This window comes from Triturus cristatus, chromosome 9 (genome assembly GCF_964204655.1).
Source record: "Triturus cristatus chromosome 9, aTriCri1.1, whole genome shotgun sequence".
NCBI classification, from domain to species: Eukaryota; Metazoa; Chordata; class Amphibia; order Caudata; family Salamandridae; genus Triturus; species Triturus cristatus.
This window is the reverse complement of record NC_140592.1, coordinates 1047001652-1047019313: the sequence shown is the minus strand read 5'-3', so window position 1 is coordinate 1047019313 and position 17662 is coordinate 1047001652. Positions and strand designations below refer to the sequence as shown.

Here is a 17662-nt window from a genome sequence, read left to right as displayed (position 1 = left end):
GAAATTCTCCCCCTACATCTCAAAAGCCAAAATACCAGTCGGTAACGGTATAATTACCGAAAATCGGCCGTTACCGACCGGTATTTGGCTACCTACATGAGGCCCCAAGACTCTGAAATCAGAACCATCAGTTTTCTGGTGCAAGCCTAATAATGATGTATTCCATCAACCAACTAGAACCAATGCCTCTAAGCCCGTAGTCATTTGTATATGTATTTACTACCTGTGCGAGCAGCGATGTCTCAGGCAAGCGGTTGTGAAGAGCCCAAAAGCTTAAGGGCAGCCCAGGACCTGAGAGGCACCACTTGGAGGTCACAAACTCACTGCAGCTGGGTCCAGGTGCTGGAGCAGGATATTGGGGAGCCTTTCATGTCCTTGAGGCTCAGATCAGGAGGTCAGCAGACTAGCCCTGGGAGTCATTCTGGTGCCCTAAGTTCAAGGGTGAAGTTACAGGTAAGGTTTTCATCTCGCACAGGCAACAGGCCAGCTGGCAGCAGGTCAGCACAGCAGGGTAGCAGTTCCTTCAGAGTAGCAGTCCAGCAGAGTGACAGTCCTTTCAGCAGCACAGCAATCCTTCCTTCTGGCAGAGTATCCGCAGGTCCAGAAGTGTACTGTAGAGTTGGTGTCTCAGGTTCAGTATTTATTCCCAGTTGTGCCTTTGAAATAGGGAGAAGCTTCTAGAGGCATGTATTTGAAGTACACAGGTGCCCTGCTTTCATGGCCTTGGTTCCAGACTAACTACAGATGATATCTAGCCCTTTATGTGGAGATAGAGCACAGCCTATTCAAGTGTAAGAGGAACTGGACCCAGCTCCTCCCTCCCAGCCTGACAGTGATGTCCCATCCAGTCACATCCAAGCTACCCACTGTCTGTGGCTGTCTAGGAAGAATACACAATGCCCAACTTCCAACTACAACCAGTCAGGTGACCAAGAGACAGGCTGCTAGCACCAAATGGCTAAGGCAATAAATTGCCACCTTCCCAAAAGTTTTTGGATATACTGGGAGAATAAATAAAGACTCGATCAGTACTATATTGAAGGGACTTGTCCAGCCGGACAGTGGTCAAGAATTTACTTGTACATCAAATGAGCAAATATTAATACATAAATGCACAAAGTGGGACACAAGCCTGTGTCCTGTATAAAAAACGGAAATTGTGCAAAACAGAGAGAAGAACAACATAGGCTCAGGCAGAGAACATGGTTTGTTGCAAGGAGCACAAATGAAAATGAAAAAACAAACGAATCACAAGAACACCTTTATGCTTTACAGTAAGTTATTTTTAGCATATAGGGTGTTTTTAAAGTGTCGACGGCGTTTCGATCCATTGGGGAAATACAAGGATCATCATCAGGACAACAAGTATTATGCCTGTTGGATGGAGCCTGAATAACCTGGGGCAAGGGGAGGGAGAGAGAGAGGGAAGGAACGTATGGATGCACACCAGCAACCCACTCCTTAGGAACCTATTCCTAACACACGGTGAGTCTCTACTAAGCCCCCCTGTATTTCGTAGCACCGCCATATCTTTGGCCTCTCTCTATATACCTTACCCTTGCCTCCTTCCTTTTTAGGCTCAATTGCCGGTTTAGCACGTACCCGACCCTACGACCGCCATCCTGGTGAGTTGTTCTTCTGGATCGCTATCCGTCTGTGCGGATCCTTCCTACCCGGGACCACTTTCCCGATTACACTCCGTTTCTCCCTTCCCACGCACTTTTGGTCATGATCCCGGTTGACCGTTCAGCACGTACTCTCTTGCACATCCTTCCGTTATCTATCTGACTCTTTTTCTTCATGTCGTTTCCCGGTTGGGAACCTCCAATATGTTATGGTTGGTAATTCCTTTTTGCTAATTATGTCGTACTCGAGGTCCGCCCTAGAGAGCTCTTGATATATTTTTTCAAATTGCGAAGAATTATAATTCTTTTGACGTGAGCTTGTTTCATGTATTGAACTATTTTGTCACTTCCATGATTACACCAGCCATATTCTTGCTCCACGTATCTATTTTGATGTTTATCGTGTGTCCTGTACTCCCTCGCCGTCCATTAGCCCACGAGGAATTGGCATTGAATCCTATGTATTCCTAGCACACTGTAGATTCCACCGCCGTTGTTTCGTCCAATCCTCACCTTAATCACTTAATGTCCTCCTTAGTTATGCGTGAGTTGTCAGCCATATCCTTTTATTTGAAATTGCGTTAAACTGTATTCCCCTTTTCCTTCCCCCTCTCTCTCCCTCCCCTTGCCCCAGGTTATTCAGGCTCCATCCAACAGGCATAATACTTGTTGTCCTGATGATGATCCTTGTATTTCCCCAATGGATCGAAACGCCGTCGACACTTTAAAAACACCCTATATGCTAAAAATAACTTACTGTAAAGCATAAAGGTGTTCTTGTGATTCGTTTTTTTTTCATTTTCATTTGTGCTCCTTGCAACAAACCATGTTCTCTGCCTGAGCTTATGTTGTTCTTCTCTCTGTTTTGCACAATTTCCATTTTTCATACAGGACACAGGCTTGTGTCCCACTTTGTGCATTTATGTATTAATATTTGCTCATTTGATGTACAAGTAAATTCTTGACCACTGTCCAGCTGGACAAGTCCCTTCAATATAGTACTGATCGAGTCTTTATTTATTCTCCCAGTATATCTTAAAATTTCTAGGGACCATTGTTGTTTGAAATAATTAACTTCCCAGGGTCCCTGGTCGACCTTTCTTGGGTGCCCTTGTTGTGTTAAAATACCTTTTCAAAAGTGGCATTTTCTAAATTGTCATTTGAAATCTGACTTCACCATAAGTCATGATTTTAAATTCCAATTCTGGAGACACCAAACATGAACTGATCACCTGTTCCCATTTGGAAATTACACCTTAAAAAATGTAATAAGGTAACTCCAATGTTATCCTATGGGAGAGGTAGGCCTTGCAGTATTAAAAATCAAATGTAAGACTTTTCACTACCAGGACGAGTGAAACTTAAAAGTACATGTCCTACTTTTTAAATTCATTGCACTCTGCCGTCTGGGCTGTTCAGGGCCTACCCTAGGGGTGACTTATATTTAATAAAAATGAAGGTTTGGGCCTGGCAAAAGGTTTACTTGCCAGATCAAAATGGCAGTTTAAAAACGCACGTATGCAGGCTGCGATGGCATGCCTGATACATGTTTAAAGTGTTACTTAGGTGGGTGGCACACTCATCGCTGCAGGCCCACTTGCAGCATTTAATTTACAGGCCATGGGCACAGGCAGTGTCCCTTTACTAGGGACTTACAAGTACATTAAATATGCCAATTGGGTATAAGCCAATTTAGTATGTTTTAAGGAGCGAGCACAAGCACTTTAGCACTGGTTAGCAGTGGTATAGTGTGAAGAGTACAAAGGCCAACAAAAACGAAGTCAGAAAAAATAGGAGGGAACATAAACACTTGGGGGATGACCCTGCAGAAAGGGCCAAGTCCAACACATACATACCTACATACATACATACAAGCATTTCTTCATATCTCCATACATAAAAACATAATATAGGAGTACTATAGTCACACTTATGTGTGACAAAGAGAAACAATCAAACACTTCAATCCTATTGAGGTTCTCCGTTAACACATTCTAAAAAATATCACAAGTTCTTTTATGCTATGTTGATTCCCCCTGATGCCTTGACTGGTGCAATGATTTACTTTTTGCACAATTTCTGAAGCTCTCTACAACTGGTTCTCTCAAGGATTAATTGATTTTTATTTCGACCACAGCACTTGTAATTGTTCTAACAATGAGCTGAACACATTTTCCCAATATTACCCAATGGTGAAAACCTTCAGGTATAATGACCCTTAAATACATCTTGAAATAGAAGCAGCTCAGAAATATTGTCACCAGTTACATGAGGCACTTGCTCCTTACTGTCCAAATCCAGTACCATACTCAGATTTCTTTGTGTAGGAGAGAAAAGACATTTTCTGCATAATTGATTGTGGCAGACACTATCCCAGATCCTTCATATCCTAAACTCTGACATGAAAAATGTTCATACTTTTATGAACCTTTACCCACATCTAGTCTCACATTCCCTATTCCCAAAGCCTGTCTAACAGATAGATAACACGAGGCTGTTCAGCTTGCCAGGATCATCACGCATACCCATTTCCATACAGGTAATTGGGTGATCTTGTATTCTTTTTCTCAGTGCTGTGGTACCATCAACACCAAGTTACTGAAACCCTCCACCAATACATCTACAACAAACTGCACTACTGCGTTAGTACACTCGCAATCACGTTAGTCACTATTTTGGTTACAATATCTTTGTAGGTTGAGTTCTTTTCAATATTCTGACATGCGACCTTTACTCATGAAGTCCCAAGCTAAATCATATCAGGTTTAGTCAAGAACACTGTGGTCAGAAATTGTAGAGGACTCAGTAAATTCAACATGCTCAGATCCTATACAGTTACCTTATCGGTGTCTCTTGTCACATACTAAGACTAAGCAGTAACCATCTTAGGACCTTTGCAGAAATATCTGAGGCAAGATGGATCCGGTACCTTCTAAATCCCAGTAAAAAGCAAGAGACCAGAATGTGGCAGATGCTGTGAGAAAACTGAGATATGTCTTTTGTCCAAACCTCCATGCAGGCCAGATGGTCACACGCACATGAATATCAGTGGACTCCAAACAATGAGGACTTGCTAGTCGCACTGGAACAAGTGTAGTTTTAAACACATTTGATGCCATTCCAAAGTACCTGGCATTCATTGCCTCAACTGTGTGCCTTGACATTGTCACAACATGAATAGCACACGTTGCCTGGGTTTGAGCCCTTCTTTGTATAGGATCTGGACTACTTGAGTGATGGCATGGCTCCCTGCATTTGCAAAAACAACAGTTGATGGACAGAATGCAGAACTATGTCAAATATTCACCCCAGTAAAGAGATCTGGGCCTAAATCCATCGTTTTTGTGCTCACCATGCCATTCCAGTTTGAACCCAGCCATATGCAAATCAGTCTTGACCCTGTGCCTTATGGGAACAGTCCTGACCGAACTACCAAGCCAGGTCCTCCCTGGACTGGAAACAAGCATCCTAGAACCAGTTTCGGGGTTTCACCCCTCTTCAGCCAGGATAGCTTGATTCCAGTGGCATGAAGAGCACGGGACTCACGTCTGAGCATACCCGTCCCACTCGGGGTGACAAACGCAAAAACAACAGTTGATGGACAGAATGCAGAACAATGTCATACATTCACCCCAGTACAGAGATCTGGGCCTAATTCCATCGTTTTTTTGCTCACCATGCCTTTCCAGTTTGAACCCAGCCATATGCAAATCAGTCTTGACCCTGTGCCTCATGGGAACAGTCCTGACCGAACTGCCAAGCCAGGTCCTCCCTGGACTGGAAACAAGCATCCTAGGACCGGTTTCGGGGTTTCACCCCTCTTCAGCCAGGATAGCTTGATTCCAGTGGCATGGAGAGCACGGGACTCATGTCTGAGCATACCCGTCCCACTCGGGGTGACAAATGCAAAAACAACAGTTGATGGACAGAATGCAGAACAATGTCATACATTCACCCCAGTACAGAGATCTGGGCCTAAATCCATCGTTTTTTTGCTCACCATGCCATTCCAGTTTGAACCCAGCCATATGCAAATCAGTCTTGACCCTGTGCCTCATGGGAACAGTCCTGACCGAAATGCCAAGCCAGGACCTCCCTGGACTGGAAACAAGTATCCTAGGACCGGTTTCGGGGTTTCACCCCTCTTCAGCCAGGATAGCTTGATTCCAGTGGCATGGAGAGCACGGGACTCACGTCTGAGCATATCCGTTCCACTCGGGGTGACAAATGCAAAAACAAAAGCTGATGGACAGAATGCAGAACAATGTCATACATTCACCCCAGTACAGAGATCTGGGCCTAAATCCATGGCTCCCTGCATTAACACAAATGTATGTACATGAAAATCGGCTTCTGCTTCAGAAGTACAAGATGAGGATCCTAGTCACGTTCTACTAGCATTCTCCTTTCCGTAAAAGTTTTAGTTAGTAAATGTAAGTACTAACTGAAGTAAAAGTAAATTGAAATATCTCAAGATGGTCAGAGAAAGAGAGCGAGCGAGAGATCGGGCATACAAAAATAGGTTTTCTGTCTCTATGAAATGAACCTGTGTTAAATTGTTTGGTTTTTCTATTTCTCGCTACAAAGATGCCTCTACTTGCAAGATGAGCTCTAATTGCCTGTTACTCAAAGTGCATCCATATTAGAAAAAGGAACTTGTACTGTTAATTATACTTGTGTAACACCATTATATATATATAATTACCTTTTGTTTTTCTTGCTCTTAAGGGAACCACCTTTCTTCTTGTTTTTCTGACTGCTGAGCTCTAATAATAGTGCAGAATATTTCTGCAGAATTAATTCTTTGCATTTGCTGCTCTTCCGTTCCATTTCCTTGAGTTCCTTCTCTTGTTTCTTCAGTAATTTTAAGAAACTTTTATGCTTCTGTAATTCCTCCAGGGTGGCAGTCTGAGACTCTGAAACAAAATGTGCATTTGAATGTTCTGTCCATCTATGTGTTATTCTCTTCACACCTGCCCCAACTACAAACTCTTTCTTTTCATGAGGCTTAATCTTCGACAAACTCCCTTTATTGCTCAGTGTCACCAGTTACAATTTCCTCCTTCAAATATTGGTGCAAGTCAAATATACAAGTCTTTTCTCTCTTTCTATGTTAATTTCTCAGATATAAGTGTAGGCTTAGACACATCAGAAAATAATGGGGCAACAAACCTAGAGACAGCCGCTTAAAGGCAATTTGACTCCTGGCCCCACCCCACTATCTTGAGTAGCCTCTGTCTGACTGCCTTGAGTTCTGGATTCAGTAGAATTAGTGGGACTGAAACACCCTGTCCCTGTGAGATCCGGAAGGGTCAGTAATCAATAGCAACAGCAGCCTTAGGGCTTGATTTATATCTTATCACCAAAGCAATTGTCTGCCCACCCAATTTAAATGCTGGTGGACCATTGGTATAACTATGACAGAGACTACCCTGTCTCTGCCGTGGTTAGAGCACCCTCGACAGCCCCATAGACAGAGGTTGACCTTTATGTCCGCCCAACTAATTTAGATGGGCGAACATACAGATCAGTTTTCACACCCTACCACCACCAGAAAACCCCTGGCGTTAACGGGTAGTGAATACTCTCTAAAGTTCCCTTTGTTATGCGAGATTACACCCATGGCAAGGGGAGCATTTCTTTATTTTCAAAAAGAAAATCCTGCTTTGGGTTTCTCGTTTTGAAAAAATAAAATATAGGTTTGATGGATGGCTCTGTCATGTTGATGGAACATGCGACACATTAAAAAAAAAACATTGACAGGAACCGATGGGATGGTAGTTCCTGATAATGCTTTTGAAATGACTGCCAGATTGGCGGCCATTTCTAATTTTTGTGGAGGAGGACTACATCAGGATGATGGAAGATTTTATTCTGTCACCCTGTAAACTTTGTCCATCAAAATTTAAATCCCCCTTTAGTTCCTACTGTGATGGCCAATGGGAAGAAAAGAATGATTGAAATTGGAAGTCCCTTACATTAGTTAAACAGTAACTCTGAATTGTGGCAGGCACTTAGCAGAATTGAGTAACCTCTCTAACATAATAAGCAGCCTTGTAAATATATAATTAGGCAACTATCTGACATAATACATAGTGGCATCCAATTCATTTATAAACCATCATAGCATTCAACATTGTTGTGGGTCCTCATCTACAAGTGAGCAATCACAATCAAAACACCAATGAAGTTCATCTATTACATATACTATTACAACTATTGGAAAGAATGGAGAAGGGTGGGAGTTCTATCATCAGAAACATCACAATTATCAACACTGGTCAAGTGGAGGGGCTTCAGATATCACTCACAGTAGATCTGACAGTCAGTGAAAGTATTGCAATCAGAACAGTATTTTAACAAACCCAAAAGAAGAACATTTACGCTCTCCAGGATACTGCTTAGCATGAATGTTTTAATGGGCTCATGGTTGTAGACCACCCTCCCCAGGACAAGCCAGTGAGTGAGTTGTACAATGGAATTAATACAACCATAGATGACTGGTCTGAATATATGAAGACCCATATATTGAATTCTCAATTGGCATAGTGAACAATTTCCACAATTGTAACAAGAACTAGACAAATGGAGTCCATCTGATTTATGCTGTGAATTACCTCTCATTTCTCTTCTGACAATATTCACTATTTGATTCCAGTAAAGATTAATTAAGTGGACTGGGGTCACTTGTTAAGCTTGCATTCTCTGATTTTCATGGAGCAAGAACTATAAAATACTCTCTGGATGCCTTTGGTCCCCTTTTTTTAGCTTATCAAACCATGAACCAACCAACAAATATTTGCAAAATAAAAATTCACAGAATGTCTGAGGATTTAGTTTTTTTACTTTTCTAATAAATGTAAATGTTTATAGGGACTATACAATTTGGCTCATTTAAAAATAAGATTATGCATTACCTGATGCTTCCTTCACATCTTCTCTTGGCCCAAGAGTAGATTGTCCAGATGGTCCTAAAGGAAATGACAGAACCACCGGTCACTACCAATACTCTAAAACTTGTGAAAATGACACGCATCGATCCTGGGGTGACAGACTCTTGTAAACCTTCTGTTGTGCTGTAGATGGTGATGAAAAGTATTATTTTAGAACTTCACAATCACACGCCAAACTCACATTTACGTCTTTCGCTCCTTGACCCAGTTTTTTCACTTATGGTTTCTGCTAGTAGATTTCCTTTTCTTAACTTCTGATGTCAGAATTGTTTAGAGAACCATGTCTATATCCAAGAGACATTTAGATACAGAAGAACGTACAATGCACATATACATAGTTGAAAAAGCGAAATGGATGTTGACTGCGGGAATTTAGAATCCTGGGACTATGACAAAAGATGGGGGGAACCCAATAAACATAGGGTGCAAATAATTGGAAAAAGATTTCAACCAGGAAAAATAAATGTTTCTATGTTAAAGCAGTGAGCACCAACCTTAGACTTGCCATTGATTATAATTAGGGCTCTCGGTTTTATGGTGTTTATTTTTTTTTCTTTTCTGTCTGTATTTATCCATATTTATATTTTGCTAATTTTATCTGTATTTATCCATATTTATTTATGGTTTTAAGGAAAAAATTAAGCTGAAACTAGTATAGTTCCACATTTATTTAACCAATGAATGTGCTTCAATGCCTGAGAGGTATCAATGATATGAAAACCCACAGATGATAAATCAGTGCACTTAAATGAAAACGTACACATTTTAAAATCAACCATGTGCATATCTGCTGCTGTTTATGCCTCTTTACTAAAATTTCTTTCTTTTTTCTAACCTCCTCGCCTCTCAATCTGAATAGCTATTCACTTTGCAGTCATGACTTACAGCATTTAGAATCACTCAAAAAACAATCCAATTTCCGTTTTTATCCACATTTAAAAATAAATACAGATAGGAAAATAAAAAGGTTTCTGTCCGTATTTATCTGTAAAAATCAGTAAAAACGGAAAACAGAGAGCTTTAATTACAATTATTCTCTCCTTAGTTAAAAAGCAACAGTGCAGTATGCGTCTATAGTCTCCAATCCATACATAGATCCCACCATCCTAAATAAAATTCCTCCCAAGTTTGTGCATCGATGGATCACTTCACCTTCCACTTTGTTTTGGCTGGATGGAGTCCCGGCGGAGCGCACAATGCCATTAGCTTGAGATGATGTGTGGCTCTTCCGTGTACTAAGCTGCCAGAAAGAAGTATGAGAGGCAAATTACATGCCAACCAAGCACATAATTAAGACGCAAAATGCCAGTGAAAGAGTACACACTTTCTGAATAAGTCTGAAGACCACATCCAAGGGAAACATACCATCAGTGAACTGGTGCCTTACCTGAAATTTATAGCCCGATTTAGGTTTTGGCAGGTGGCCTGTTTCTCCGCAATGGCGTCGTCGCTGTGTCGAAGATGCCTCCCACCGAATTTATAAATGACCGCCAAGCAAGCGGTCATTCATAAAGCATTGGCAGGGACCGCCTTCATGGTAGGTCCTGTCAATGCCTTTTGCAGTTTGGTGCAGGGTTCCATCAACATTATGGAGCCTTTGACCAAACTGTTTTCTAATTTTATTTTGAATAAGAAAATACAGAGGGGTGAATTATTTCTCTTTGACTGTCCCTCACTGCCAGGGTTTTCCTGACAGTGACAGACACTCAAAAAAGGGCCATATGTCTACACATCCTAATTGGTTGAACGGACATATAGCCAATTTTCCAACGGTCCTTACTCCTTCAGGCCATCGGAGAAGTTTGACCCCACCGGGGACAGAGTACTTACTGCCATAACCAAGCTTAAGGTCGACACATATTTAAATCGGGAAGGCTGACCACTATGTTGGTGGGAGGGAACTCTGTTGCGACAGAGTTCCCTCTTGCCAACATATAAATCAGGTCCTTAGAAACACGCTTAACAAACACTACATTTAAATCACAGCTGAGGGACTGAATTTACAATTAACACTGCAGTTTGTAAGTACTTTTTTCACAGAGTGAACAATATTCTTAGCCTTTGAAAAAGGAATGGCACTTATGGCATATGTATATGACAAACCTTTTAGAGATAAAGCAAAAAGGATATGCATGACTGTGAAATCACAGGCTTTGTGACTGAACTAGCACAAGAGCTTTGCATATGCCATGCTTTCTGGACATCCCTAACATGCCAACCGGTTTGCAGGTCTCACCTAAAGAAGCTTTGTATTGTCTAAAACATTATATATATATATATATATATATATATATATATATATATATATATATATATATATATATATATATATATATATATATATATATATATATATATATATAAAAACCATAGGTTTCACACATATTATAGTTAGGTGGATATTTCACTCATAAAAAACCAATGAAATTCCCCCGTTATATTTAGTTCAGATAACTATAACTCGCGCGCCCGCAATCCACTGCTCATGACGTCACATATTACATCACTCATGACATCGTCAGTGGCATCACTCATGACATCACTGATGACATCATCCTTGTGATAGAGTGGCGGTCGCGCGAGTTATAGTTATCTGAACTAACTATAATGGGGGAATTTCATTGGTTTTTTATGAGTGAAATATGCACCTAACTATAACATGTGTGAAACCTATGGTTTTTTAAGTGAATTTGCAAGGTTTTTTAAATGCTAATTCCTAACTATAACGTGTGTGAAACCTATGGTTTTTTCAGTGAATTTCTACGGTTTTTTAAATGCTAATTTATTTATGTATTATTTTTTTTTATATATTTATTTTACAATAAACTACAATAAACCGCGATTTAAAAAAAAAAAAAAAAAAAGATTTTTTTTTTTTTTTTTGAGTTTTTCAGGGTGCGCGCACCTCCGCTAGGCTAGGGGGTCAGGAACTCTCTACCCTGCCCCCTTTTCACGTTCGCCACCTTCCTTTTTCACTCTCGCACTGAAAACAAACAAAATGGCGGCCGACACTTCCTGATTTCGACCGATTCAAACGTTGACTAACATGTAACCACCAATCAGAATTACGCTCGCGCACGTTAGGGTGCTCGCACGGTGCGCGCACGGTGCGCGCACCCTGCGCGCGTATAGATATATATATGCTTTTAAATGCTATTTTCTCAGGAAATACTAAACAGATTTAAACCAGACCTGCGAAAGGCACTTCCTTGACCTTATGGCTACCTCTCTACCAAATTTCAAGTAATTCTGTTCAGCCGTTTGGGCTGTAGCTGCGACTAAAGGTCCTATGGAAAAATGCATGGGGAAAACGCGTTTTGGGACCCCCCTTTTTTCTCGGTCCCCGCTTGACGAATCACCACGAGACTTTCAGGGTAGGAGCTGAACGGAGCGCCCCATTAGTTTTGAAAATTTTGCGAGGATTCGTCAACGGCGCCAAAGTTATTCAAAATAGAATTTTGAGATTTCCTATGGAAACACGGTCCTAACTATAACTATCTACTGGCGACCGCCAGTAGATAATATATATATATATATATATGTATATATATATGTATATATATATATATTATCTGCTGGCGGTCGCCAGTAGATAGTTATAGGAAACATCCATAGGAAATCTGAAAATTCTATTTTGAATAACTTTGGCGCCGGTTGACGAATCCTCACGAAATTTTCAAAACTAATGGGCTCCGCTCAGCTCCTACCCTGAAAGTCTCGGGGTGATTTGTCAAGCGGGGGCTGAGAAAAAAGGAGGGTCCCAAAACACGTTTTCCCCATGCATTTTCCCATAGGACCTTTAGTCGAAGGTACAGCCCGAACGGCTGAACAGAATTACTTGAAATTTGGCAAAGAGGTAGTCCTCAGGTCAGGCATGTGCCTTTTGCATATATGGAGTCAATCTGTTCAGTATTTCCTGAGAAAATTGCAGTTAAAAGTACATAAATATCTATAGCCGCGCAGCGTGCGCGCACCGTGCGCGCACCCTAACCTGCGCGAGAGTAATTCTGATTGGTGGTTACATGTCAGTCAACGTTCGAATCGGTCGAAATCAGGAAGTGTCGTCCGCCATTTTGTTTGTTTTGGGTGCGACAGTGAAAAAGAGAGGTGGCGAACGTGAAAAGGGGGCAGGGTAGAGAGTTCCTGACCCCCTAACCTTTGTCAGGGGGTCCCTAAAGGACCCCGAAGGGTGAAAAAAACATTATTATTTTTTTTTTTTAATCGCGGGGTGTGCGCACGGTGCGTGCACGGTGAAAAACCTTAAAAAAATATATATAATAATATATACATAACTTAGCATTTAAAAAACCGTACAAATTCACTTAAAAAACCATAGGTTTCACACACGTTATAGTTAGGAATTAGCATTTAAAAAACCTTGCAAATTCACTTAAAAAACCATAGGTTTCACACATGTTATAGTTGGGTGGACACTTCACTATAACTATAACTTGCGCGACCGCCACTCTATCACAAGGATGATGTCATCAGTGATGTCATGAGTGATGCCACTGACCATGTCATGAGTGATGTAATATGTGACGTCATGAGCAGAGGATTGCGGGCGCGCGAGTTATAGTTATCTCAACTAACTATATCGGGAGAATTTCATTGGTTTTTTACGAGTGAAATGTCCACCTAACTATAACATGTGTGAAACCTATGGTTTTTTAAGTGAATTTGCAAGGTTTTTAAATGCTAATTCCTAACTAAAACGTGTGTGAAACCTATGGTTTTTTAAGTGAATATATATATATATATATATATATATATATATATATATATATATATATATATATATACATTGTACTGATGGTCAGCTCTTTGCTCATGAGTGGATGGCTTTCAGTGGTGGCTGGTGATCTTTAATTGTGGAGAGGCATAATACTTGCCAGGAGTTCACTCCATTTTTTTCTAAATTTGACTTGAGAATTGCCCATATGTTAAGAATTACCTTCATTGCGCCAATGAAAGCATTTTGTTATGGGTGTCCCTTATTCCAACAACTGCATGCAGTATTCCAGTACCAGCATTTTGCCACTGGTATTGCACATATACCATGTATGTGAAAAATTATCCCGTGTTTCAAGGGAGCATTTTATTATACTTTGCTTCCCCCAGCCCACCCCCAATACGCCATGGGTGCCATCTCTAAGGCAAAGAATTGTCTTTGGTATGCCAGTACCAGCATTTTGCCAGAGGTGCCCCTTTATGTCAAGTAATTCTTACAGAATTTCGTGGTATGCATTTTGCTTCCAGTGCCCCATGCCAAGAATTACCTTCAGTATGCAACTGCCAGCATCTTTCAACAGGGGCCATGTCATCCCTTTCTTATAGTAAGAATTGTTTCTAATACGGCAGCAGCAGCATGTTAGCTGGGTACTGCCAAAATTCCATAATTAGACTGAGTATGCCATGGCCAGTGGCAGACTCACAATCATAAACATGAAAACAAACACTCTCACTCACTCAAACTCTCTCACTCTTGCAATCACTCTCTTCTCCCTCTCTCACTGTAACTCACTCTCTCACTTATAGTTACTTCTACTCAAAGTTACTCACACACAAACATTCTCATACTCGCTGGTTCTCAATCTCACCTACAAACGCTCACACACTCACCCTTTCCCACTCAATGACTTAGGGCCTGGTGCACCTGCACCTGCTGCACCATTGATAGCTTCACACATAATGACCTTTCACACCCTCTAACAATCTGCAATCACTCACTCCTTATAACGTACTCACACTTCTTTAACCATTGCTTCGCACTAACTTACGCTTATTCATACACTCTCTCAAACATGGATTCCCACTCACTTTCACTCTCATTGACACTGACAAACAAACTCACATACACTCTAACTCAATCCAGTCACTGTTAATCACTCACAAACACACTCCCACATGAACAAACATTCATGTCTTTTTTACATACTTTGCTTCTTATCTGGAACCCTAACGCTGAGTTGTGTGACACAACAGGGCAGCCACTCAGCAGACAGTCTCAAGGAGTTTGTTTTAGAAAAGGTCAGCAACAACCACAGAGGCGGAGATCTGACAAATGTGCTCAACAAGAGAGATGATAATGGATTCATGTATTGGATACCCTGAATAAGGGTTTAAATGAATTTGAAGACATTTCCAAGCAGGTCGCTCAGTTAAACAATGGGTAATCCTTATCCACTTCAGCTTGCCATGTACCAGAGACGATTGTTAGTGGTACCTCTTTATTTGCATATTTTAACCCATTTTATATTACAAATTGTGTGCATTGCATGACAATTGGCTACTCTTTGGTGTGTGCCTTATTGCATTGCTGCCTGCTCCTGTGTAAATTCTCAGAGATATCTGTTTCTGTGTGATCTCGTATGACAACCTTCTTTAATGTAGTTCTGTTTAATGTATATCCATACAAGGAGCTCATCTATTTCCAATAATGCTTGTGTATGTATATTTTTCACTCCATCAGATGGCTACCGATAAATGTATGTATCAGTTTTACTCCATCCGATTCAAAGGACTGTGATATTTCTGTAATCATTCATTACAACTGCTGTATCGATTTGTACAGATTGAAAATCTGCTATCGGCCCCTTTCCGCTAGGCCAGATTTTGCTTGATTATGATTTTTTCATTCTGAACGCATACATTCTATTCATTTGGAACACTTGAAGTATCCATGCACCACGGTGGACCTAAACTGCTGACCATGTCCCGCCATATTGGGGGTTGGAACGATTACCCATTAGACAGTTGTGCACGCAGACGCGAGTTGCTGTATCTTTGTTTTCTATCGGCCATCTGTAGCTGAGGTATGAGCTGTTTTTTGCCTTTTTTGCTCCACATTTACCTGGCCCCACGAAGCAATTAGAGACTCACCAACCCCCTCTTTTGTCGTTTTATGTTTAGTGAAATTCTGAAGCGAATTGAAGGGCCCAATGACTGTAAATCTTTCACACATGTGAAGTCTGACAAGAGTGCAATCCAACTTTTCTTTGGCTTTCATCATTATATCTTATTCGTGGCTTACCATATTAGTATATTTTTCAGATTAGTGGGCATACGGAAGACTTTTGCCTCATGAAGAGCGCACCCGCCATCTACCAATCTTTGAAGGAAGATTATTCAGACTCCAGGGAAGTAATGAATGTATTTTTTTGACATATAAGCAGGAACACATTAGGTTAAACATTTCTAAAACATATGCTTGTTTTAAATCACATATTTTGCTCTTTCACTTGTCCTGATGAAGGCCCGCGCAGATGTTTCTGATTAACTTTGAGACTTTGGGTCTATTGGTTGCCTGTACAGACTCTATTCCCCTTAAGGGCGATGAAGAATAACTACTTCTTGCCCTACTCTCACAGGATAAGGAACGCCATTAGACAGGCTTTTCAGAGAAAATTGTTGTACTGAATCTGGATGTTGTTTTTAGTCACTGCACTGCGCGAGCCCTGCGCACTTGGCACTATTTGAGCAGCTTTCTTTATTTTTCATGCAATACTATTGATTTGCTAATGTATCTAATACAAGAATAATTGTAATTTATACAGTCTTTATGTGTTCTTGCTTTAAAGTTGCTTCATATGCCTATGAAGTTTCTTGCATCTAAGGGGCCTTATACCCTGAATATATAGTTACCAACAGCTGTATTTTTAACAACTGTTGTAAACTAACAGGACTATTGTTCTTTTTTCCGTAGGTAAACATGGAGCATGAGTGTGCACCATGACAGAGGCCTGCCTCATGGATTGCAGTCTTTTTAGAACAGGAGTTGTGCTCAAAGTGCTATCCTTACAGAGGTGGAAGGCTATAGCCTTCACCAGGAGGTCGTGTAGTGATCAATAGTAGTGAACAGGTCGTTTGAACCCCGTGTCACGGCAGCAGCAGAGCAGGAATCTGGTGCTGGGCATTAGAACCTTCAAACCTTGATTTTCAATGAGGAGCCAAAAAGAGCAGCAAGGCCAGGGTTAGAAAAGGGGAAGACCAACCTTAAGTCCTCTCTCAGCTTCTTGATAGGACTGGAAGCACAGCCCGATAAGAAGCTGGGAGAGTGCCTGGGATCCTGCCCCTGCTGCACTGTGTGGCTCCTGATAGGCCTGAGCGAAGCACTGACGTGCGCCCTGACAGTCATCTATTATCAGATGCACTATGCTGCCCGAGCCACGCGCAGTATATCTACTAAATAAAATAGATTGTGTCAATGTAAGGGAGCTGCAATTGAACTATGCCCCACAGACATGCGCAATGCAGACATCCAGCTATAGAGTGTTGTATATTGAAGCAACACCACCTCTCCCTCCTCTCATCAGGAGCCTGGTGAGGAGGCTGAGAGAATCCTGCTCACTGATGGTGTTCAACAAAACACAAAACTCGTGTTTTCATGAACTCTGTTCAGTTAACTCCTTAGCAGTAGAGTCAAGAAGCAGAGAGTGCTGGCTCACAGGACACATAGCTGCTTCCCTGAACCTCTGGTAAGGAGCCACTGCTGATGGCCTCCTCATCCATCTCAGTTCCCTGCATTTTTAAATTGCTTTCATCCATATTCTTGTGCTTGCACCACCACTGGAGCATTTCCTCTTTACATACATTGTTTCTGACTGGTATTCTTTCACTGCTGATGTGAGGGGACCATTTTTTTATTTGTTATTCTCCACTCTTGGAAGTTCATCGCTTTCCTTGCTCTCTTCCCCGCCCTTAGTTTTACTTTTTATTTATTTTTTCAATTCTTTAGGCAAGGGCCAAGCAGCTGCACATTACTATTCGGATACTGGCTTTTGGCTGATTTAAAATTCTTACCTTGCTTTTGGCAATTGGTACTGCGCTACTTACCCCACCGACTCACACAATATACCTTTCATCATTTCTTTTAAAATTATTTTTGCTAGGGTTTCACAACTGAACACTGATAACGACCCGCTCGCCTATGCTCTTTTGCATGGATGTGGCATACCATCCATACCTTCCTTTTTTCATTGACCATTCTAACATAGCCGGTGGCCATCGCGGAATGGTATACAACAGCAAAGCATAACAACATTTTGGTTACAGGTTCAATGTGGGGGGCCTTCATGCAATAAC

At 41.2% G+C, this 17662-nt stretch overlaps 1 protein-coding gene across 1 annotated transcript in view; it reads right to left on the bottom strand.

The window, feature by feature from the left end:
* PLCB2 (phospholipase C beta 2) overlaps positions 1-17662 on the bottom strand; it is a 573513-nt gene that overhangs the window by 73010 nt on the left and 482841 nt on the right. The window contains exons 23-25 of the mRNA XM_085626894.1: positions 9731-9818; positions 8543-8596; positions 6331-6541 (exon numbers count right to left, since the gene is read on the bottom strand). Of these exons, the coding sequence (XP_085483020.1) occupies positions 6331-6541; positions 8543-8596; positions 9731-9818 (353 nt within the window). The remainder of the gene's footprint in view (positions 1-6330; positions 6542-8542; positions 8597-9730; positions 9819-17662) is intronic.